The sequence below is a fragment of the Aotus nancymaae genome, unplaced genomic scaffold, assembly GCF_030222135.1.
Source record: "Aotus nancymaae isolate 86718 unplaced genomic scaffold, 86718_ANA_hifiasm-v0.15.2.pri h1tg000103l, whole genome shotgun sequence".
NCBI classification, from domain to species: domain Eukaryota; kingdom Metazoa; phylum Chordata; class Mammalia; order Primates; family Aotidae; genus Aotus; species Aotus nancymaae.
In genome coordinates this window covers 1,230,688-1,255,142 of record NW_026988518.1, presented here as the reverse complement: position 1 = coordinate 1,255,142, position 24,455 = coordinate 1,230,688, and the positions used below count along the sequence as shown (strand labels likewise).

The following is a 24,455-nucleotide window of genomic DNA, read 5'->3' as shown; positions in this document are numbered from 1 at the left end:
AACTAAAATTGGTCACAGAAATAGAATTACTTTTTTGAGACAGGTAGATTTAGAAGCACCATTTTGCAAATAAAAAAAGTGAGTGTAAGATGTTAGATTGTGTATTACAGGTTTACCTCTTCAAGCTGATAAAGAAATCTTGACTTCAGCCTCTCAGTATCATTGTAATATATTTTCAACTAAACAGCTTTGTGTTCTGAAGCTAACTACCTCTGTGCTATACACTTTCCCAGTCTAGGCACTGTTGTAGTTCCTTCAGCCTACCAAGCTTTCTTCAGCCTAAACAACTTTGCATGCTATTTTGCTGGGAATACTCATCCTTCACTTCCCTGACTAGCAACTTCCTCTCATTAACCTTCTCTTCCATGATTGCCTCTTCCATGTTTCTCACTCCACTCCACCTCATCTCACTTCCAGTTATACATACCTCCAACAGGATTAGTTAAAATATACTAATACAGGAATCCTTTCTTTTATCTCTGACTATCTAGAACCCAATACATACACAAAGACTTGTCCAAGAAAGACTTGGCAAATGTTTTTAATAACTGCATGGAGGAATAAATTATTGAGTACTGTCTTAAGCATGCTTAAGTCATTGTACTTTAACAAGACTGCTAATAGGCCATTTAATTTTGAAACCATATGATAAGGTGAGAAGCTAATTTGCACTTGTTTGATATTTCACAAATTGGGAAATCCTGAATTTCAATGAACAGTATCTATAAACAATAAAATCCTAATTTTATTTTATCTGTTCTTCCTGAAGTTAATTGAAGTTGTAAGTGATTGCCTGCCCATGCAGCACTGAACCTTCCTTTACTCACTAATGTCATTCTCTAAAGTACCACTAATTTTTATCACTCTCCAAGGAAAGAAACTTTTCTCAAAAATAGTTCTACGTGTTGAGTCAAATGTCTCAACTCTTACTCTATGATTACGGATAAAAATGTACAGAGTATGATTCAGAGATCCTGAGTGACAATAAAATCATGAGTCATCTCATTTAGAAACTCTGCCAGCTATCTGAATGCACCATGAGAACAACATCCAAAAAAGAGTCCTAATTTTATCATATATACACATTTTCAGATGTAAATTGTACTGGCGTTGTTAGGTAAAATTTATAGGATGCCATTGGTTTAGACTGAGCTCCTGCACTAGATCCAATGAACCAAACCAAAATGGAGTCACTCATGCTAACATTTCATGTCATCAAACAGAAACTAAGTTGTTTATCTGAACTTCCAAGGAATCAGAAGAGTACGAGATAATAGCCAATTCCCCAAACAAGTCAGGTTTAGCTGGCAGGATAAGGAAGTCCCTTCTGCTTCAGCCTTTGCACAGAAAGTAGCTTTGAAACAACCAATCTGCTTTTTGTTTTCTATTTCTGATTTCCTCAGACCTTTTCTTCTATAAAACCAACCTCCTATGCCCAGCTCATTGGAACACTCATTCTATTTTATAGAATAAGGTGTTGCCAGATTCTAGAATCAAGTAAAAGCCAATTAAGATCTTTAAATTAAACGTGTTGTAATTTTGTCTTTTGATGGTTCTTGCAATCAAAGGGACCTGAATATCACTGCTGACAACTCCAGAGATCTATTGCTTTGAGGAAAGCAAGAGAGGCACTGCTGACCCCTTTGAGGTCCCCTGTCTTCCTCATGGAGCCCCAAGGGTTTTAAGTCCTCTTAGGTAGGACTCTGATCTTTTTGCATCAAGTCCCTGATTTTATTGGCTTTTGAAGCCAGGGTTAGTTGGTGCTGTGAGAAGACATTTGACCTCGGGGCAGGTACCAAGGAGAGCACATAACCTTTAGGTTTGGGGTGGCTGAGGAGTCACTGGTAAGAGCTGCAGTTTTAAAGGTAATTGACAGCTATTGCAGTAAGTGGTTATTACTGCAGGGGGCATAAACTCAAGTTTTTGAAATTCACATGTAATTTGAATTCTGTTCTCTTAATTTCTTTTTCTTGTGCACTTGGGAAAGGGAGGCCTCAGGTTCCTGACTGAGTCAGACAGAAACTGGAATATCACTAAGTTGCTGAAGGATATCTCAAAGCGAAAGCTAAAACTTGACTGGTGGGCTTGGTTCAGTCTTAATAATAGGACTTTAATAACTTAAGAGCTATTAAAGCAGCCTGGCAACAGAAAATAAAACTTGTGTTAGGGTAAGGTGGACATGGAACAGGGCAGTGCCCACCAGCATCATGAGAGTGTCCATGCAATGAGATACCCTGCCAAAGCATTACACGACCCAGACTTGTAGTCTTTCCCTCCTAGGATCTTATCTGTGTTCTAAGAGAACCAAGATTCGATGTAAAAATGGGATCCTTTATTTCTAAAGAACTGAGTACTCCCTCTTCCAGCTATGTCTGCCTTTTACATGTCTAAGTATTAGTCCCTGGAAGCTGCGAATGCTTACAAAAATGGTGAAATCTTACTAAAGATAATTTGGAATTAATGTGTCCATTATGTAAATGTTCCAGATGAACAACATTGCACTTTAAGAAGTGCATCTAAAATTGAGGGCTTTCAAATTAAGCCCACTCAGGAACACCTATCACATGCAGAACCTTCTAAAAAATTTTAAAACATTTTATTGACTCTTTTAAAACACACTTTTGCAAAGGCAAATAAAAATCTTAAAAGTGACTAATTGATAAGAAAATTTGAATCTACCAACCTTTTCCCTTAGTTACTATTCTATTCCAAAGGTGAAAAGAAATATAAGATGTTTATAAAGGTTAGGACCTCAGGTCGAGCAGGTTTGCTTCTTTTTCAAAGGTATCCATGCTGAGTCCAGGCAAAGAAAATACTTTCTTTGCTCTATTTGTTAATGGGTTCCACCCTGAAGTCAGCAATCTATTAAGAAAACAAGCCAAGTTGAAAAAACTACCTATCTAACTAAATTTGTCTCCAAAATATATCTTTCTTGTATTGAGCTGGCTGTGTAAAAACTTTTCATAAAAATTTATAGCATTAGGAGAAATATCTAATGTAGATGATGGGGTGATGGATGCAGCAAACCACCATGGCACGTGTATACCTATGTAACAAACCTGTACATTCTGCACATGTACCCCAGAACTTAACGTATAATAATAATTAAAAAATTCTAAGAAAAATCACTCAAAATTCTTACAACAGAAGAGCTCATTGATCTAAACAAGCCTCACCTTTAACCATTTTATCTTAATTTGGATTCCCACCTACACCTTTTCTTGTTTAGGATGAAGAAGGTCTTAGATGATGGCTATCTAGGTTTGGTGAAGTCTCCTCTCCTTTAATAAAAGTTAATCATCCCTGATTGCTGGAACTTCCTAGGGAAAAGATTGATAATAACTGAGTTCCTCTAGGATGATCTGTCTTTAGGCAGAGAAGGGGAATTCAGAAAGCTCCACCTTGCATTATGCTATTTTTCAAGTGCCCTTACTTCAAAGTAATCAATAGAATTATAGACATCTATAACAACATTTTGGTCATTGATTGACTACATAGCAGACTGCGGTTTCAAAACCTTTTAGTGGAGCTGAAAAATTTCTTAGTGTTATTATACCATCATAACATTGTAACACAATTACTTTATTTTTTAAAATAAATTTAGTGTAGCCTAAATGTACAATGTTTATAAAGTCTACAATAGTGTACAGTGATGTCCTAGGCCTTCACATTCACTCATCACTCATTTTCTGAATCACCAGAGCAATTTCCAGTCTGGCAATCTCCTTTCATGATAATTGCTCTATGCAGGTGTACCATTTTTTAATCTATTAGACCATATTTTTATCATACCTTCTGTTTAAATATGTTTATATACACAAATAGTTACCACTGTGCTATAATTGCTACAGTCTTGAGTATAGTAACAAGCTGTACATATTTGTACATAGCCTAGGAACAATAGATTATTTTATATAGTGTCAGTGTATGTACATTACGCCACTTAGGTTTGTGTAAGTACACTTCATGATGTTGGCACAATGACGAAATCACATAATAACACCTTTGTCAGAAAGTATCCCTGTTGTGAAGGGATCCCTGTTGTTGTACTTTCCGACAAATGTGTGGTTAAGGGACACATGACTGTATACAATGCAACATATTTTGAGGTGGCATTTCCTGAATTCCTTCAAAGGCTAATATTGTTTAAGAAAGAATTGAAGTATAATTGTTAAGAATGAGTAAATTCGGAGAATGTAAATGGGATAAAAGTTTATAAATGCACTTGTCACCGTTTCAAAAATCTTTTTCAGTAACTTGAAATCTTAAAGTCATATTAAATTAAGTAATGGATATTTTTGAAATGTCTGAGTCATTTCTAAGTAAGCTAAAATACTAAAACATTAATTGCTAAACATAAGTTTAAAATATATATACTTTGGCATCTTATTTTTATGTGGTACGGAGAAGCTAAATATATTTAGGTCTGTTAGTAAACATGAAAAAATTGTTCTAGAGGAAACACATATTTTTAAAGCTATAAAAGGTACCAACATTCATAAAATGTTAGTATAAGACAGGCAGTTCAAAACTGCTTAATTCGTAGGTTTTCATTAAAACTTAAGGTTACTAGGAATTTAAAATTCTAACTAACATATGGGAATTAAAGGTAGAAATAATAAGGGAAACAACTGTGGATGTGAGGAAAGTAAGGCGTTTTTTATTAAAGAAGTTATAAAGTATGAGGATGTATTTTTGTTAAAGGAATAAGAGAATAATCTTTTATTCCAAACTAGAGAGGTTATTCCAAAATGAGAAAATTGAAAAAGTATAGTACAAAAACTGAATAGATAAGAAAACTGTAGAATATTTTTGGAAGATGAATCTTGTGAAAGGAATTTTATGCATGATAAAGCTGGCTAAAATTAAAAGGTAACTCTTTATGTTTTTCTAAATAAGGAGCATTACACATCAAAAGTACACTGATGCAAAATTAAAATTTGGTCCTCTGTTTACAATGACAAGGTTTTCTTGGAGTATTGATCTGCTCTTAATAGAAAATAGTGAAATGGGTTTTTTTTTAGCCAAGGATTCTCTGTTATCAAGATGATTCTGTATGCTTCAAATTTTCTTTATTAGATCTTTGTTTACTTAAGAAAATTAAGTCTTCTCCATACTGAAAGAGCTAAGTTTTCTAAAAACTATATAAATTTCTGTATTTGCCTCTTAAAGTCTTACAATTATCACTCTGGATAAATAAATGACTATTATTTTACAGTGACATGCAATATTGTTTTGATCAAATGTTTTAAATACTTTGATATTGATCAACTTCCCAAAATTATATGCTAAGTTAAGTTTTCTTGATCTCAAATTAACTTTGGGATTTTCCACTTAAGCCCTGGAAAAACCTCTAAGGATGTGTATCTTACCTAGTATAAGATAGGTATTAAAAACCAAAATTGTGACTAACAACAGATTAGATTTTTAGGAATTTGATACAGTATTTTAGAACACTTATCAGTAACATACCCATAAATATCACTTGAAGGTTTACATCACTTAATATTTGGAAATGCTTCCCATATAATTTAACATATGAAATAAGCCTAATTATTTTGTTTTAAAATGTGGTATACAACAGAAATAACCATATTTCCTTGTGAGCTGTGCCATTATCATAATGAACTCAAAACAGATCTTTAACTAATGGCCATTTTGTCCACAGTTAATTACTTTATTCTAATGCTTTTCTGAAAGCCTTTGCAAGCAACTGTAATCCTAATGTTATGCATTCAAAGAAATTCATGGAAAAGACTCTCACAAATGCTGTTTTCTATAAGATCATATCATGGGACTGGATAAGAATTTCCATTACTCTAAGGAAGAAACTGGTGGGTTCATGAAACTGTTAACCAAAGGCAAGCAGAATAAAAATTAATTATATGAGATGAAATAAACTGATAATTATGTGTTTTACAGTTTTTTTTAAAAAAAACATTGCTGATTCTTTTGATTTGCTTTTCTAGGTTTAAGAAAACTTTTTTCTCTTAAGCTATCCAAAATTTACAGCAATTTGGTATAGTATACTTTCATGAACAAAAATTGAAATATTTACTTTTTCTCCACATAACAAATACAGTTATTTCCGTAAGTTCAGTAAGCATATGTTCTGCTTATAACAGTATAGAGTCAGAAATGTTGGTTATATTACCAAAACTTTGGGATGTGATATCTGAGAAAGTACCTAGAATGAATCCATATGTACTCAGGTAAAGTCTAAAGTCCGCTTTGATTTGGCTTTCCAGCCTCGAGAGGTTTTAAAAAGTTGAATCTGAAATTCCTTGTAAAATGTTGCAGCAAAGCAAACTTGAAAAGAGCCCATGTGTTCAATCGCTATTTTTGTTTCATTTATGTAAATAATCAGGCCAAGTTTAATGAGATTAGACCTACTTTGCAAACAAATTGGTCTTACTCTAATTATCTTTATTATAAATTGTGTAACTGTAGAGAAAAAACATATGTTTATGAACAAAAATTATACTACACCTGTTATTAGGTTATAGCCCTATTCATTGTTTTCAAGTTTTATTATCAACTTGTAGGCTAGACTATATCCTGAATTATCTAGTTTCCTCCAGTATGTGGCTACAACTCTATAAGAACAAGAGCTGCTTTGTTCCTGAAGCCCTAGAAGCTAAAACTGGACAACTCAATTTAAATTTCAAGGAATATGTCTCATGCCTGATGTGTGGGCCATATAGAGAGCTCACCAAACACTTAATACCATGACTAGAGGCATTGAAACTATAAATTAGGACAAGAAGTTGATGACTTTATGCTGTGTACTACTTTTCTCAAGATGTCTGAACATATAATGAGACTCTAGCATCTCTTAAGTTTTCCTTGCTTATGCCTATTTTTTTCCCTTGGTAGGATCATGCTATAGTTGTAATTTCACAGTCGGTGCCTTCTGTGGATAACTCGATGAAATGTTGGATCTGATATGCCAAACTCAGATCTTTATATGAACTAAGAAATCCTTTAGTCCACCCAGTACATCCCTAACACAACTGCTGTTCAAGTTGTCCCAGTGATCCCTTTTATAGAGTAAGACTTCTAGACACTCTTGTTCTCATTCCTCTTTAATTTAACAGAGTCATGGGTCATCAGATTACCTACTAACTGAGCAGGGAGGAATCTGTGCAGTTGCTGACACTTCTTGTTGCACGTAAATAAACACATGAAGCGCTGTAGGAACACGGTGGCAAAAAGTTAATAAACAGCTACTGGGTTAAAATGGGTAGAGTCATCATCTGCTTATTCTTTGATCTGTTTGATTTTAATTGGTTTGGTTCATGGGGACCCTGGCTAAGAAACATATTCCAAACTCTTGGAATTATTCTCCTGATAATCATAATAGTTTCCTTGGTATATTGTATTATCTCAAGTTTTAAATGTTTGCATTCAACTATCCATGAAATGTCAAATGGTCTCTTTGGCTGGAATAGAAAAAAAAAACTCAAAGAAATGCTTAATCATGAGGATACTGTAACCCACAAACGGTGTGTTAAGACCAGAAACCCAGAATAATAGTAACAGAGTTGCGGTAATGCTCCAATACACCTAAAGTAAGAGTGTGATCAAAAGGGGAGAACTGTTAAATATAATGCACAGTTTTGGCTTGGGCTGAGCTCCTGCACTAGGCCTAAGGAACCAAACTAAATGCAGTCATCCATGCTAAAGTTCCCTGTCATCAAGCAAAAACTAAGTTATTTACTCCCAGTAATCAGGAGAATAAGAGACAACAGCCAAAACCCCAAACAAGCCAGTACTGCCTGGCATGATAAGGAAGTTCACTCTGCTTTAGCCTTTGTAAGAGAAGTGACTGTGAAACAATCAATCTGCTTTTTGTTTTCTGTTTCTTCTTTCCTCAGCTCTTTTATGTCTACAAAACCAGACTCCTGTGCTCATCTCATTGGAACATTCACTCTGTTTTACAGAATGAAGTGTTACCAATTCTAGAATCACAAACAAAAGCCAATTAGCACATTTCAACTAAATGTGTTGTAATTTTGACAGTGGTTTGATTTATAAAAGTGAAGGAAGATGATCTTAAGTCACCTGACTAATTTCTGAAAAAAATGTTAACAAGTATATAAAAGTATATAAAATATCACATTTGGTAAAGAGCAGGCCAGGCGTGGTAGCTTACGCCAGCATTTTGGGAGGCCAAGGTGGGTGGATTACCTGAGATCAGGAGTTCGAGACCAGACTGATCAACATGGTGAAACCCCATCTCTACTAAAAATAAAAAAATTAGCTGGGTGTGGTGGCACACGCCTGTAATCCCAACTTCTCAGGAGGCTGAGGCAGGAGAATCGTCTAAACCCAGGAGGCAAAGGTTGCAGTGAGCTGAGATAACGCCACTGTATTCCACCCTGGGTGACAGAGTAAGGAGACTCCATCTCAAAATAAAACCAAAAAGCAACAAAAAAGAAAGAGCACACACAGTATTATATAAATGCCTAAGCAGTGACAATTTAAAGTTATGAAAATATGTGATATGTACAATTAAAGATATGGGGATGTGAAACAGTAATTACAGAGGCAAAATATGGCAATGTTAAAGATTTTTAAAGCAAAATGATGAGTACATGAAATATTCTCCATTTGAAGTGAGATTTACTTTGGAATGTTTTATATAGCTTTGATTAAATAAAAAATGAAATGAATATACACAAGGAAAATAGTAGAAATCAGTGATGATTAGGAAATAAAGTAAAACTAAAGACTTGAGCTTTAGAAAAATAATTTAGACTTTACAACCTAGGCATATATGGATGTACAGTGAACCTAAATATATTGTCTCATGAAAATTATCTTTTATTCAAGTGACCAGGAAATTAACAATAGTCTTAAAGAAACAAGAGTATCTAAAACAATTTTAATTTCTGTTAATTATATATTTTTAATACACAAATATTATAGTTACTTATATCTACCATTTTAAAGGCATTAGGGTAGTCAGGATGTGGTGAGCAAGAGGCAAAGATATGCAAGACAAATATGCTAGTCTACAGGAATTTACAATTGTTTGATAGCCAAAATATGTGTATGTAATTAACTATAATGCACAATAATATAGTATACTACATCGTCTATACTACACACAATTGGAAGCATTTTAATAATCATCTGATTCCAAGACAGTAGATTCAATTAGACGAATTTGCCTGGAGTGTGCTCTTAAAGTTTAGAAGCCCAGTTTAGTCTCAGCAGGAGAGAAAATGCCACGATCTCTTAGCAACATTTACCATGTTCATGAAGCAAGACAGTGTCACCATACTGTGTTTTGCCTATTTGAAAAAAAGAAAAGATGAATCTACTCTAAGGATGAGACAAATTGACCAGAGGGAGGCTTTACACCCAACCCAAGTCTAACGTAATGAGAAAAAAATAGCATACAAAATAGGTACATTTTCTGCTCTATTTGCAAGAGTGAAAGTACGCTTCAAATACATCATTCAGTAGTGGTGACAACAGTCAAGAACATAAGACATCTTGCGCACAGTCAGATATGGGTAGCCAGAATGATAGAAGGGACTCAAATCCATGTTACATGAAGTTAAAGATTCTCAGTTCAAGAAAGGAAGAGTCAGAGAACTGAAACATAACTTCGAACACTAGGAAACCACCTATGTTGTTCCATATAACTTCAAAAGGTTGAGTTGAGGCCAGTGAGATTTAGAGAGACAGATTTTATGTCATTGGAAGGTAGAGCATCCCAATAGTCAGACTTGTGTTTTTGCATAGAAACAGCTGCCTGGGGAAGCAATGAGTCAGTATCCTGTCCCAGCTGTAGTTCAAACCTTTCCTAACCAGATAGCTAATGATAAAGAGGTCGGAAAAAAAAAAAAAAAAAGGAGTTAACTTTCTCAAGGGCTGAAAGCTAGTAAGCAGCAGAGCAAGGAGGAACACTTAGGTGCCTGCCTGTCAGGCCAGTGAGTCACTGTTCATTTCATTTGTCTTGCTTTCTCTCCAGCAATCCTTCCCACACCCACAAGTACCCTTTTATCTTATGCAGAGTATATAAAATAAAGGCAAAAGAAAAGGAGTTTAGAGAAAAGATGGATTACCATTGACTAGAAGCATTAAGGAAAGAGTTATGAAAGAGACAGCATTAGAGCTATCTAAATTAAAGGATGGAAAGTGTTTAGATAAATCAAAATTGAGAACAGAGAAAATAACATCAAATACAGTAGCACATAGAACTGCTTTCTTAAGTCACTGCTGCTTCCCAAGAAATGGTGCCAAGACTGGGCCAGTCCTGCTATTATTTTTGCTATTATTATGAGAGTACTCATAAGAATAGATTGTGTCTCTTCAAAAACAAATACAAGTTCAAAATATAAATATATAAATACCTACACTTTTCTCTTAAATTTATACCACTGAATAACTCTTCTTCCTCTAACGAGTTGCCAAACTAATGACTATGTCTTGGATACAACAGGTATTCTGTATGTTGCTTATACTGTTATATTATGCTATGTTAAAATAACACAGTAAGAATTCAAAATCTGTGCATCAGAAATGGGTAGATTTTGGTTATATCCACTTGTAGCAAGTTGCCAATGTAGTGTTACCTTTTGTCTGAAAAGATTTGTTGTTAGAAACAAAAAAGCATCATCATCAAGCCAAATGATGTGGGTATTAAATGCTCTTTATCCCTGTCTTTTGCTTCCTCTTCACTATCATAGTATTTAGCTATAAATACAGTATTCAGTAAAATCTTATGGGACAAAATACAGTCACATGGAAAAAAAAAACCCTCACAGTGATCACATACTCTTCATCTATCTTCCAGTTAATACTGCCATAAAGAAAGACTCATTGCAGGTGGCCTTAACGTCTCCAGGAGGTGTCAAAAAATGACACAGTACTATTAAGAAGGGTCATCCTGTATTAAAGCACATATGGAACCATTCTGTCGAGGTACATCACTTCCTTGCTGTGGGGTCATAAGTTAGTCACTTAATCTTTCTGTGCCTCAGTGTCCTCATCTGTAAGTTGAAATAACAATAGGGCCTCACAATGCTGATGTAAGGGCTATGTTAGTTAATATGTATAAAGTAGTTCAAACAATGTCTGATACACACTAAGTGCTCCATATATGTTCGCTACTTGTGTATTTGTGTTAGCTCATTAGTTGCATAACCTTGGACAAGTCACTTAATCTCTCTAGGCATTGATTTGAAAATTAAGAGATGAAATTGTATATTATCTAAGCCATTTTTCATGACTAAAAAGTTCCAGTTGTGAAGAAGCATGTTCTCTTTCACATTGGAGTCACGAATCTTTTCCAAAAATGGGATGACGGAAAGAGTCTGATAGTGTGGCTTGAACAAAGAGTCTACTGGATTCTCATATCTGTATTTAGATCTAGTTCAAAAAAAATAAAAAGGGAACCCCAAGTAATCATGTGCTAAGAAGCCAGCGAGAAGAGGAAATAAAGATCTTGTGAAAGACCAAAAAGGTTATCACATAGTTTTGACTCAGTCTCTTCATTCATTTTAGTAACTGAGCAAACCCAGGACTGCAAAGACACATGTGAAGGAAGAGGTCATTGTGGCCAACCCAAAGACACTGTCTAGTATTTTTAATTGGAAATATTAGTTCATGAATCCCCATGTACATTATCGGTATCCAGGACTGCACAATTTTGGTATGTGTGAGAACATGGTGTTCTGCTTTGATGAGATCTCTGGAAATACAAGACGTTCCTCAGTGTAAAAAGTGCTTCTATGTACCCCAGTGTGAGAAAAACCTAAATGTGAAATGGAGATTAAAAAGTACAGTTTCTGCTGGTACTATTGAAATCACTCTTTAAGAAGGGGATCACTTCACCAGAACACAAGTCACTCAGCATAGAGGTTCTGGTTGTATCAACACAAATTCTATTTTCCTTATAGAGGTAATGCCACATGTTATTTTGGTGTTATGTACATATGTCAGGGGCACATTTGTACATAACTGCTCTATAATTTCCTAAGTATTTTATTTCCAGATATTTCTTTGAAATATCTGCTGGTAGGGGCTAGGCTTTATCTTGGTTTTAGGATTTGGAACAAGTCACTTAACCTCTTTAAGTCTTAATCTCAAGGTATGGTGCACATAGAAGATGCTCATCAAATATTTGCCCAGAAAAAGGAAGGATGAGAGAGGGAGGGAAAAAGGAAAGAAGGTAGAAATGAAGTCAGGGAAGAAAAAAAGGGAAAGAGGGAGGGGAGAGGAGAGAAAGAATGGAAGTAGAAAAAGTCCCTCCCTCACTCTCTTTTTATACTTCCATTCTTTCAATTCCAAGTGTTTTAGATATTTCCGAGCCATCCCAAACACAAAACAGATCATCAACAAATTAAAGAAAAGTTGAAAAATTCAATAGACTAGCAAAATGTAACTGTGGCCATGTGGCAAATAAAATTTAATCAATTCCACAATTATTATTAAGTTATCCGTTAGGGAACAAATTCTGAAAGTCTATTCTAGAAATAATGAGGACAAAGAAGATCTAGATCCTAAGTTATGAAGTCTGTAATTTAAAGCACTTCACCATAATCTGTCTGATATGTATGTACTCGTTTGTTTATGTTCTGATTTAAGGAGTAGTCAGCTAAAATGCTATCAAAATGCCCAGTCCTAGGTACTCACCAGCATTTTATCAGAAAAGTCCCACTCCAGAGGCTGTTACAAGTCTTTTTACTATCTGCATGTTAATTACCAACTGATTTAATTAGCACTATGGATATAAAAATAATTTCATTGATGAAAGTAGTGACTTAATTTGCATGATGAATGCTAAAGATGAATTCACTGGTAAAATCAAAGATTTTCAAAAGAAGATAGACTTGAAGCCAAAAAGCATATGAAAAAAAACCTCAACATCACTAATCATTAGAGAAATGAAAATCAAAACCACAATGAGATACCATCTCACACCAGTCAGAATGGCTATTACTAAAAAGTCAAAAAATAGCAGATGCTGGCAAGGTTGCAGAGAAAAGGGAATGCTTATATTCTGCTAGTGATAATGTAAATTAGTTTGACCATTGTGGAAAGCAATTTGGTGATTTCTCCAAGAACTTAAAACAGAGTTGTCATTTGACCCAGGAATTCCATTGTTGGTTATATACCCAAAAGAATATACAGCGCTGTATCATAAAGACTTATGCACATATATGTTCATCGCAGCACTATTCACAATAGCAAAGAAATCGAATCAACCTAAACATTGAGTATACATGGGCACAAAGAAGGGAACAATAGACACTGGGGCCTACTTAAAGGTGGAGAGTGGGAGGAGGGTCATGATCGAAAAACTACCTATGGAATACCACGTTTATTACTTGGGTTTGTTATATAAGTGAATTGCGTGTCACAGTGGTACACCAAACCACTGTGACATGCAATTTACTTATATAACAAACCTGCATGTGCACCCCCGGAACCTAGAATAAAAGTTAAAAAAGTTACTTTCAAGCTATGTGGGTTAACTAAAATAGTTTGGAAATACTTCCTACTCTTGAATGAACAGAGTATAGGATTCTAGTAAGGCCTGTACCCTCACCCTCAATAGCTTATTCTTAACAGACTTAGAGTTCAGCCCTTGGTTTAAAGCGTGTTTGCTTAGAGCAGGTCAACTTGCGGACCCAGTATCCCACAGTGGCTGTGCCCACACTTTTATATAGGATTTCATGAGCTTAAAGTGTCTCAAGGACAGAGAGTCAGGAATTCACTGAACTTAGAGAACAAAATCTGTAAACTGTTTGCTTAATAAGTTATTATTAAATAACTGTATGCACAGCAGAATTTGCTCTGACACTTGAATTTAATTCATCATAACATCATCACCACGAACTTCAGTTGGATACGTCATCTAGTAAAAATAACCTAAAAGCTGGGCATGACAAAATTGGCTTGAATCAGATACTACCACCTGATGTGGAATGCTCAAGTCTAGTTATGGAAGCTTAAATAAAACACAGTATAAAGTATAACATAAAGTTATTTGAATTTCACAACTTGTATAAAAGATGAAGGGATCATAGAAGAGAATGCAGTTATTCAACTGAGAAAGTCCAAGAGATCTACATAGAGGCATTGGTGCTGGTTTGGAAGAATATATCAGAATATTCCAGAAAGTCGTTTGTTGTTTTTGTGGGGGTGGGGGGAAGCATTATAGAGGTGAGAAGAAAGAAACATAAAAATGAATTCATACCAGAAATTACAAATTTATTATACACACATATATGCCAAACCCCACAGACACACATACATATGCTTTAACTCACACATGTTTTATCAGTGACAAAAGCCCACAAAAACTCTCTATAGGGTTTTAAATGTACGTGGCCTGGAGAATATAACACTAGAATCCTGTTTTTGCCACCAAAAAAATGGCGATTTTACTGACAGTGATTTTCAAACTACATCTGTCATAATAAGACTAAAAAAGTAACCAGCCTGCTGAGTGAAAACTGGCATTCTCATAAAAAGTTTAAATAGTACTGAATCTAAAACTCCATTTCACATATTTAAAAATATCTTTCATAATAATAATACTCCTTATGATATTCCAAAGTCTGTCATAAGGGTTCTCCTAACTATAGGTTAAGATCATAACTCTGACCTCAGAACTTACCTTGTCACCCTGTATGAATGAGAATGATGAGCTGGGAAAATTTAGTTCTACTGGCTATTCCACTGGTCTTAGAAATCAATAAAGCTTTATCTTTAAACATAGATTTTAAATTATTCTTTTTATGTTTGGTTGTAACTAAACTTATATATTAACAAGCGTGTGGTTACTGTAAAGAACATACTGATGTACATTCAATGTGTTTTAACTCTCCCTTGCTGCTAGGAATGCCATCATTTATACTATAAATCAAATTAGTGGGCAACTGCAGCCAACAGAGCATTAGACTTGAAGTAATAGGTTCAGATCCTAGATATGTCATTTACCAACTGGAGCAAATTGCTAAAGCTCCCTGGATATGTTACTATATATACTATCTGAAAGGATTACACAGTAAATGGTTTACCTTATTCACTCAACAAAAATGATTAAGTACACATAATGTCATTTGCTTTGCATTACTAATAAAAATTATTAGCATTTATGTTAAACAAGCAGCTATTACTTATTGAGCACTTAGTGCCTGTAAATATTTAATTTTTAGGTATCAGGTTAAGTATTATCTCAATTTTACAGATTAAAAAAACTGAGGCTTGGATATGTAATTTTAAGTATTTTGTCTGAACTTCTGAAGGGCAGGGATATACCTTACTTACTTTAGAAGCCCAGGCAGTAGTAGCATTATACCTACACAGCAGATACACTATCATTAAAAACTTTTGCCAGTAATGTGTTTGTGGCACAGTACAAATTTAAAAATTAATATAATACATCATATACTTAATAGATGGTATCAACTATGCTCCCTAGAAACATTATTTCAAATTACAAAATGAATGCGATGATTCTTTATAATCATCTTGACAATACTCAGAGTTTATTGAAATATTTTGAAAACACCATTGGGTATTGCATTAATAATTAGTTAGGAGACTATTTTACACTGTTGTTGTTGTTTTTTATTTTTGCTATTCTTTCTATAGGAAAATCAGAAAAGAAGTATAAAAATCTTATTTATTTTTCCACACCACAGACTAAAGCTGGCAAAATAGTTCTGCAAGCAGTGCTAACCATCTCCAATGACCAGGTGGCTGCATAACCTATGTAACCTGCTCACATTACATTTTCCTTATGTGTATGAAGTGATTTATCATCTCCACAGTGTTTTCTCAACCATTTTTTTCCATGTAAAAGTCATTAATTTATTTTTTATTTAATTTTTTTTATTGCATTTTAGGTTTTGGGGTACATGTGAAGAACATGCAAGATTGTTGCATAGTTGCATACGTGGCAGTGTGATTTGCTGCCTTCCTCCCCTTCATCTATATCTGGCATTTCTCCCCATGCTATCTCTCCCCAACTCCCCACCCCCCGCTGTACCCCCCTACTCCCCCTCAACAGACCCCAGTGTGTGATGCTTCCCTCCCTGTGTCTATGTGTTCCCATTGTTCAACACCCGCCTGTGAGTGAGAACATGCGGTGTTTGATTTTGTGTTCTTGTGTCAGTTTGCTGTTTCTCAACCATTTGATTCTCACAACAGCACTGAAAAGTAGGAAGGAATAAGTCAATATTTTTCAGATCAGGAACTGGCAAGAGAAGCCACATGGATAATGAGCAATGAAAGATGGAGGGAGACAGGAGCAGGAAAGAGAGAGAAGGGTGGGAGAGGTGAAGGGAGAAAAAAGGGCTAACTGGTGTTGTGGGTCTTTGCTTTTCGCTCAGCATCACCATCTCCTTAGCAGTATCCAAAGGAGAGAAAATAGATGGAAAAAGAGACAAAGAGGAATAAAGAGGGAAAGGGAAAAGAAAGGGAGGGAAGAAGGAAAGAAGGAAGAAAATAAATGAATATGAGTGAAAATATCTAAGTTAAGCAAAATCCTAAGAGACATAAGAAGTAGTTTAAACAGACCCACATACCCCCAAAGAGTCATTCTTAATTTTTAGGGGATTTTGGATATATCCAACAATCTAATAAAAGCACAGAGGCTCTTACTAAAGAAACTGCATGGGGCCAGGCATGGTGGCTCACGCCTGTAATTCTAGCACTTTGGGAGGCCAGGGTGGATGGATCATGAGATCAGGAGTTTGAGACAAGCCTGACCAACATGGTGAAACCCTGTCTCTACTAAAAACACAAAAATCAGCCAGGTGTGGTGGCACATGCCTGTGATCCCAGCTACTCGGGAGGCCGAGGCGGGAGAATCGCTTGAACCCGGGAGGCAGAGGTTGCAGTGAGCTGAGATCGCACCACTGTACTCCAGCCTGGGCGACAGACCAACACTCCATCAGAAAGAAAGAAAAGAAAGAAAGGAAGGAAGGAAGGGAGGGAGGGAGGGAGGGAGGGAGGGAGGGAGGGAAAGGAAAAGAAAAAGAAAGAAAGAGAAAGAAAGAAAGAAACTATATACATCCAATATTTTACATACAATTTCCTTGCATTCATTGCACCCCCAAATCCAGTGCCAGGTCTCATTTTAAGAAACATGCCTTAGAAACAGAAGTAGCTTCACTTCTCCATGTACCATAGTTTGCAGATCTAGAACCAGAGGATGCTTCCACATAAATGTGGTGCTTGTAGCACTGTAGTAGGGTGTGCTACTGAGATGAGACACATGCCTTCAAATCAAAACAATAGAAATATCTCTGAATCCCTTCTGCTGCCACCTACTCCTCTACAACATTTCCAAGCTTAATAGGAAACAAACAATTTCCTATACCACCCATTGAAATCATTATCTACAACAGAACATGAAGTTTTCCATCAAAGGAGGAAAATTGAAATTGAGGATAAAAGGTTTGAAAAAATTTGACTCCTAGTATTGAATCACTATGAGTAAAATTCTTTAAAGACTAATTAACATGTTAGGATACAAGTACATAACAAAAAATTAAATGCACAGGCTTTGGGGACTCTGGCATTGCCATCATGGGACTCAATTGGTCATCTAACCTCCTTACATCCAAATCTCTCTCATAATTTTATTGTGAAAATTGATTATATTAATGAATTTAAGTAATTCAAGTCTGACATACAGTAATCTCACTAAACTTCCCATTTCTTATTTGTAAAATATACTTAATGACAGTCTCCTATGTTTAAGAAAAGTACTATCCTGGGGAGTATTAAATAAAGCAATGCATTAAATGCACCTAACACAGTGGCTGGTATGTAAGAAATGCATGAAAAATTTTAGCTAATTTTAGCCCACTTGGACAAACAGAGGAGTCACCAAAGATAGGAATCATTAATTTTATTCTAAGAACTGAATTCTGATTAAGTTTTGCTTTTCTTCTTATTCAGACTCCCAATTTGTGATGGTCAGTAGACTAAACTAAGTGGTTTCTATCCACATTTAATTTATTTCTGGCCTTGAATTCCACTAACAAACAAAAGTATTTTGCTATGTGCTTTAAAGAGGTTTCCTGATTAATCGACACAGCCTTGGAAAGCCTAACAGGAGCTAACACATATAAAGCGGGGGACTACTCTGATACTCACACATGTTAACCCATTTCATACTCAGTAATCCTGTGAGGCCAGTACTCATTACCTCTATGTTACAATCGAGAAAACGGAGGCATAGAGAAGGTAACTGGCTCAAATTCTCACAGCTGGAAAGTAGCAGATCTGGCCTTCAAACCCAAGAAGGCTTCAAAGTCTGTGATCTTAACCTTTACATGTACTGAGTCTCCAAGAGGTGAGTGTTTTGATGTCCAGTTTATGAATGAGAACATTTTGATTGATGTTACATGGCTAGTAAGTGGGAGAAACCAGGATAAGAATCCAGACACATCTGTAACCCACGCCTGTGCTTTTTCTCCTTGTACCACACCACAGGAGAGCGTTCCAGGAATGGGGATGGGCAGTGATACCTAAGGCAGAGTTTGGGAGAAAAGAGGTCTATGGGAAAGTGTAGGCACATCGATCCAATGGGGAGCTCTGGGCATGAGATGACCTTCTATCATCTATCTCCACCACATGCAATGATGCCAGCACCCTTGGGATAGCAGCAGTAACTACATTTCTCAAATCTAAGACTCAGGGTCCAGAGGGAGCTTCCTGGGGTTACAGACATAAATAATCTGAGATGTACCTTAATGTTCAAGCCTGCTGTGCTCAGTGTCAGGGGCTGCCTTGGTTGGTGCTGGTTTTCTTTATCTTTATTTTAGCTTTATGAAGATAGTAATCGAACTTCATCTCCTTTCAATCATCTATGTTGCTCAGAGATCTAAGGAACAATAGCTGCTAGTGGCCACTGTATCCAAATTTGGGGAGCAGAAACCATTGTCATCACCAGTTCTTTCACTCAGTGAACACTAAGGGTCACTAACTAAATCTATACCTGTATAAGCAGTATGCAGTGCTCTGGCAAATGCTATACAGAACAAACTGAACAGTACCTATTTTCAAAGAGTTTATAAACTATATCATTTGTGTAAATAAGCCCAAATTACAGGCGTTTTCTGAAAATACAATTGAAATAATATTAGGCAATACAAAATGAACTTGAAGGTGAAGAGTTTCAAATTATGTATTTTGGTAGCATTAGAGTCCTATACACTACTACCTAAAAAATATCCTAAAACACCACCCGCCAGACATTGTCTCTGCTAAATTCCAAACAAATTGAGAAAATCTCTCAGCCTGGCACGGCATTTCAGGTCTTGTGTCCCCAGCCTTCATCTTCAGGCGTATACCCCATTTCCCCCCACACCACTCTTAGAAACAAAACAAACCAACTTGTTTCAAGAGTACAGTCTCCCTTTGCTGCCTCCACAGGGTTGTTCACGGAACTGCTTCTGTGATGTCCTAACTCAAATTCCGTTTCAGCCTCTCCTTCAAGACACCCCTTAAATGCCACCATCTTCTTCATAAAGCCTTTCCCCCTGTCTTCAAATAAAAGTGATCTCATCCTGTTCGGAACCACTAGAGGTCTTTGTGGTATATACAGATGCATGTATATGCATATATACATACACATGTATAACTTCTGTCATAATTATGATCTGTGGTATGTTTATCTCGTTTCACAAATTAGGCTGTAAACGCCTCAGGATCACTTACTATGGTTTACTGCTGAAGTTGCCTTAATAACCTCTACTTGGCTAGATACAATGCTTGGAACACAGGAATTCAATAAATATTTACTGAATTATTATTTTCTTAATAATAATAATGTTAATGATATAGTGAACTCTTATGGAGTATCAACTATGGGCCAAAGATGACATTTGCATATTATAACTATAATTTGATATTCAAAACCTTGTCACTAAGGGAATTGAGGCTTAAGGAGCTTAAATACATTGTTCAAGATTACACAGCAAGTAGAGTTCCCAACTCTTAACAAAGCATCAGGCTGTACTTTGGATTTGAATCCAAATTTATTAGGCTCCGAACCTGGGCCCCAAGTCAGCACTATGTAAAAGGGACAAAATTCAAAATACATATTGTTTTTAATTTTTACATAAATGAATTTCACAAGTATGAATCAAATATATAGATTGTGGTAGTGAGGAGAACTGCTTTTCAAAATTACTCTCAAGAACTAGAAATCAGTTTGAAAGTTAAAGATCTACATATGAACCTTTATTACTACAGCACAAAAAATGTAAAAGAGACCTTCTGAGGCATTTATTTAGAAGAAAGTTTCATGAGCAAATTGAGTTTTCATCCTGTTATAGGAAAACCACACTTGAGAGTATGACAGAGTAGGGGGAGAATTCTGGGTGTAACATTATTAGCCCTGGTCTTTGAACAAGCTAATCTTTCTAAGCCTTTGTGTTCCCAAATATTAGAGGAGAATAATAATTATTGCTTTCAGAGAAAATGCAAATATCAGAAGGATATAAGGTACGTGGAAAGTCTATTAGAGTATACAGAAGAAAGTCATAACTCAACAAATCATGGGCACTGTTAGCATCATTATTAATATTATTATTTTGATGCCCAAGTGAGCATGCTAACCCAGTGTTCTTGAGAGGACTGGAGAGGCAGAGCTGCCCTTACTGCTCCCAGACCCTCACATGGTGACAGAGTGCCCTATTCCTAGAAGCAGAAGGGAAAGCAAAGGCCGGAAGCACAGCTATCCTCCAAGACCCACCACTTCCTGCTCTTCTAAACTGGCTCCCAAATCCATTCTCTTGTACCTAAAAGAACTAAAAGTGAAAACATGGAAATCAAGTTGGATTCTGACTTTAGAAAAATCTATCCACTTGCCTTCTCAATGCCTGCCTGACCAGTCAGCTTCCATCTTCTCTTAGGGAACAAGCTCTTTGGAAGCAGTGGAAGTCGCATGGCATTCGGTATCAGTCCTATAGGCATACAAATGCCATACCTACCTTTTGTTTTGTTTTGTTTTCAGATATTCCCAATTTATCATCTGAACCTCAGTTTCTTCAAATATTAATTGGAGATAATATCTCCTGGTAGAGCTGCTCTGAGAAATATATGCAACTATGACTATTTGGCACCCAGAGTAGAGCAGGCACTAAATAGTGACTCATTTATTCTTTTTCTCCATCCTATATTCCCTCTAAGTGGAGAATCAGCCAAATCTTTGGGCCAGTGTGTTCTTGTCTCTAACTAGCACCTGCCACCATGACTGGCTGGTTAAGACTGAAAAGTGCTACCTCATTTAAATAAGACATAGAATGTAATTAAAGGATGAATTACAGACATTATTGATTATAACTATGACCAAACCAATGAACTGAATGTGACAGGCTTTTCCTTTTTTCTTTAAAACCATCCTTGAAAAAATATCTGAGCCATTCAGTTTCCTGGAAAAAATGTACAGGAAACTCAGATCTCCAGAAAGTAAAATGTGCCCCCAAAAAAAATGACCATTTTTTTTTCTCTGCCAGCTTGTGAAATGGAGAGAAGAGAACATAAACATGAAGGCTGGATTTGGGGCTATTGACAAATTTTAGCAACTTATAATATGTATTTTAAAAAGTCAAACATTATCTGGGGCAAGGTCTAACACATTTCAAACCATTATGCTAGAGGTTTTGAAGTCAACTATCACAGAACATGTGAAAAAGTTTCTTTAAGGTTGTCAAGAAATTCCTTGATTTGTTCACTGAATTCTATTTTATGTGTTAGGAACTTTTCATTATTTTGCAAATTAGTAAGTAATTGCTCCTAAACTCAAAAAGGAAGATGAATATCCAAACCTAATGGATTCAGCAGACATTCTTAACATTCATTCTTGAAATTTACCCATTTTGGTACTGCAAATAAAACTTCATTTTTCCTTTTCTCTTCATTTTCTAATTCCCTGTTTGTTATCTACTGAGAGAGACAGAGAGCGCACATCACAGGAAGGGAAACCCCAAGACTTTGTCGATATTAAAGGAACCATAACATAGCAGGTTTTCTGAAGAAACACCAACAATTCTCCTGAGAATAAATCTGTAGCATATTCACATATGTAAATTATTATAATAAAATTAATATTATGTGTAACTTATCCCAGTAATTTCATATGTACATATGTGATGTGTGTATATATACGTGTGTGTATCTATACAGTCATTCTTTCTTTCTCATCACACACACACAGACTCAATAAATCCAAAAGACATGCTCTTTGAGGTTCTAAGAGAAAAGGGCTTAAACCGCCCAGGGAGCGGAGCAGCCTTTAAATGAATCTGAAGCGCTCTGGTAATTGAGGCACAGCTCCTGCTTTTCAGCAAAGCACTGCTGCTGAGGCCTCTTCATTTAGAAATTCTCAAATTCTTTTTCAGATATTTCTTCCCTGGTCAGCTTAGTCCCATTGGCACTTTCATCTGAAGAGGAAGGAGGTGGTGAAACAGAAATACGTGCCCCGACTCGGGAAGCGGGAGTCCCTTCCACACCCCAGCAACTGATCCCCCGTCTCCTCGCCGGCCCGCCCGCCACTGCTCTTCTTCCAGGCGCAATCGGAGAGGAGGCAGTGAGTAAGGCAAGGCCACAGAGTACATGGAGTCAAGATTCATCCCCAAAGCTCACCTCCTTTGCAACCCCGATGCCCACCCCTCACCACCTACAGCCCCTCTTCCCTTCCATCCCTGCCCTGTCACCCGACGCTGCAGCCACCGCGGAGGATACGGGGGTGTGCGGAGGTGGCCTGTGGGAAGCGCTGGGGGCGTCCTTCGCACCCACCCGTCACGTTCCCTAGAATGTCCTCTGGGGAAGGGGCTGCCCGTAACTTGGAGGAACTTAGAAGGCAAAGCCTACCGCGCCCCAACCCTCCGCGGGGCCTCCACCCCGAAGGCGAGGGGCGCGAGAAGGGAGTCGGCGAGGGCGAGCGCCCCCGGGCTTACCACGAGCACGGGGACCCCGGCGGCCAGCGAGTAGAGGAGCACGGGGGGCACGGCGCTGCTGTCCTCCGGGCCCGGGTAGGGCTTGCGGTAGGCGCTGTCGTGGCAGAAGAAGCCCTGCACGTTCACGGTGAACGTGTCCGTGTACTCGAAGTAGTACGCCAGCATCACCGTCCCTGCCATGATCACCATCTGGAAATAGAGCATGCTGCTGGTGAGCGCCGCGGGCCGCAGGGGCATGCACGCCTCCCGGGCCGGGCCGGGCCGAGCCGAGCAGGCGGCCGACGCGGCGGGCCCCCTCCCGGGTCCGCCGAGGCAGCCACCGGGGGCGCGGCGGCGGGGGCGGCGGGAGGACGAGGCGCGGGAGGCGGGATGCAGCCGCTGGAGGAAGACGCGGAGGCAGGTCCGGGCTTCGAGGCTCGGGCAGGCTGCGGAGGAGGCGGCTACCCCCGGACGAGCCCCCTCTCCCCTGCCCGCCCCCTGCCCGCCGCTAGCGCCGCCCGCCCCGGCGCGGGGTCGCGAGGGAGGGCGGGGAGTCCCGGGCGACGGGCAGCGGCCGCTGCGCCCCTGCACGAGACCATTCGAGAAGCGGCGGCGCTGGGTCAAGCCCCCAGGCCAGCCCGGAGGAGGCAGCGTGGGCGGACGGGGCGGCAGCCGGCGGGACGCCGGCACCTGTACCCCTCAGAGCGCGGACGCTGTGGGGCTGGAGAAGCTCCTCGCGGGGGTAAAATCAAAAAGGGGGGAGGGGCGGCAGTCGAGATGGAGCTTCCAGAAACTCTGCCGAGGCACCAGCTGAGCGGTTTCCCCGCACAACGCCTGGGAAAATGGTGCGTGAACGTGTCCTCCCAGCGCAAAGCCCACCAAGGCGCAAAGTGCCGATGCGGCGCCTCGAGTTTCAACCGGTGCGTCCAGCCTGCATCCCTCGAATTCCTTGACCCAGACCGGGGCTGGAGCCTGGCGGTGGTTTCCAGGCGCTGTTAGAAAAATCTCAGGATTTTAGATTCAGGGTTTCTTTGCCTCCCCTGCAGCCTCCCAGGGCTTTGTATATTTAAAAAAAAAAAAAAAAAATTAGAAATCATAGCCCAGTAGCTCCCGAAGCATCATCTCTTGTACAGCGGCCCCTTTCTGGATCCATGCATTCTCTTGCTCATCTTTTCAGTCTGTCTTTATTAGCTGCTTGTGAGAGGAGGCATTGCATATTCCGGGCGCTGAGCAGTCCCAGCCACCAGGGAAGGAAAAAGGACTATTTGCCTCATCTCGTTATTTATTCCCTGAATTCCAGGGAACTGCAGGGTTTCCTCAGGGGTCGGGATAAAGGAGGGGGAGACCAATGCTGGCTCACAGCACATGCATACAGAAATGCATACATCCATGGGTATCCACGCCTATGCGTGGGTATGTAACTAACTATGGAACTGCATGTATGCAAGGAGCCCGTTCTGTCATGCCATGTGGGTCCCTGCTGCAAGCTGAGTCAGCACACTCTCAAGGGGTCTTTCTTTGAGCCTCAGG

The 24,455-nt window shown here is 38.2% G+C and overlaps 1 protein-coding gene across 2 annotated transcripts in view; it reads right to left on the bottom strand.

Annotated features, from left to right (window-relative positions):
* Positions 1-23,373, bottom strand: part of PLPPR5 (phospholipid phosphatase related 5) — a 114,577-nt gene extending 91,204 nt beyond the window's left edge. For both annotated transcript variants that reach the window (XM_012458466.3, XM_012458467.3), the window contains exon 1: positions 22,947-23,373. In XM_012458466.3, coding sequence (XP_012313889.2) covers positions 22,947-23,183 — 237 coding nt within the window. In that variant the 5' untranslated portion in view covers positions 23,184-23,373. The remainder of the gene's footprint in view (positions 1-22,946) is intronic.
* Between the last annotated feature and the right edge of the window lie 1,082 nt (positions 23,374-24,455).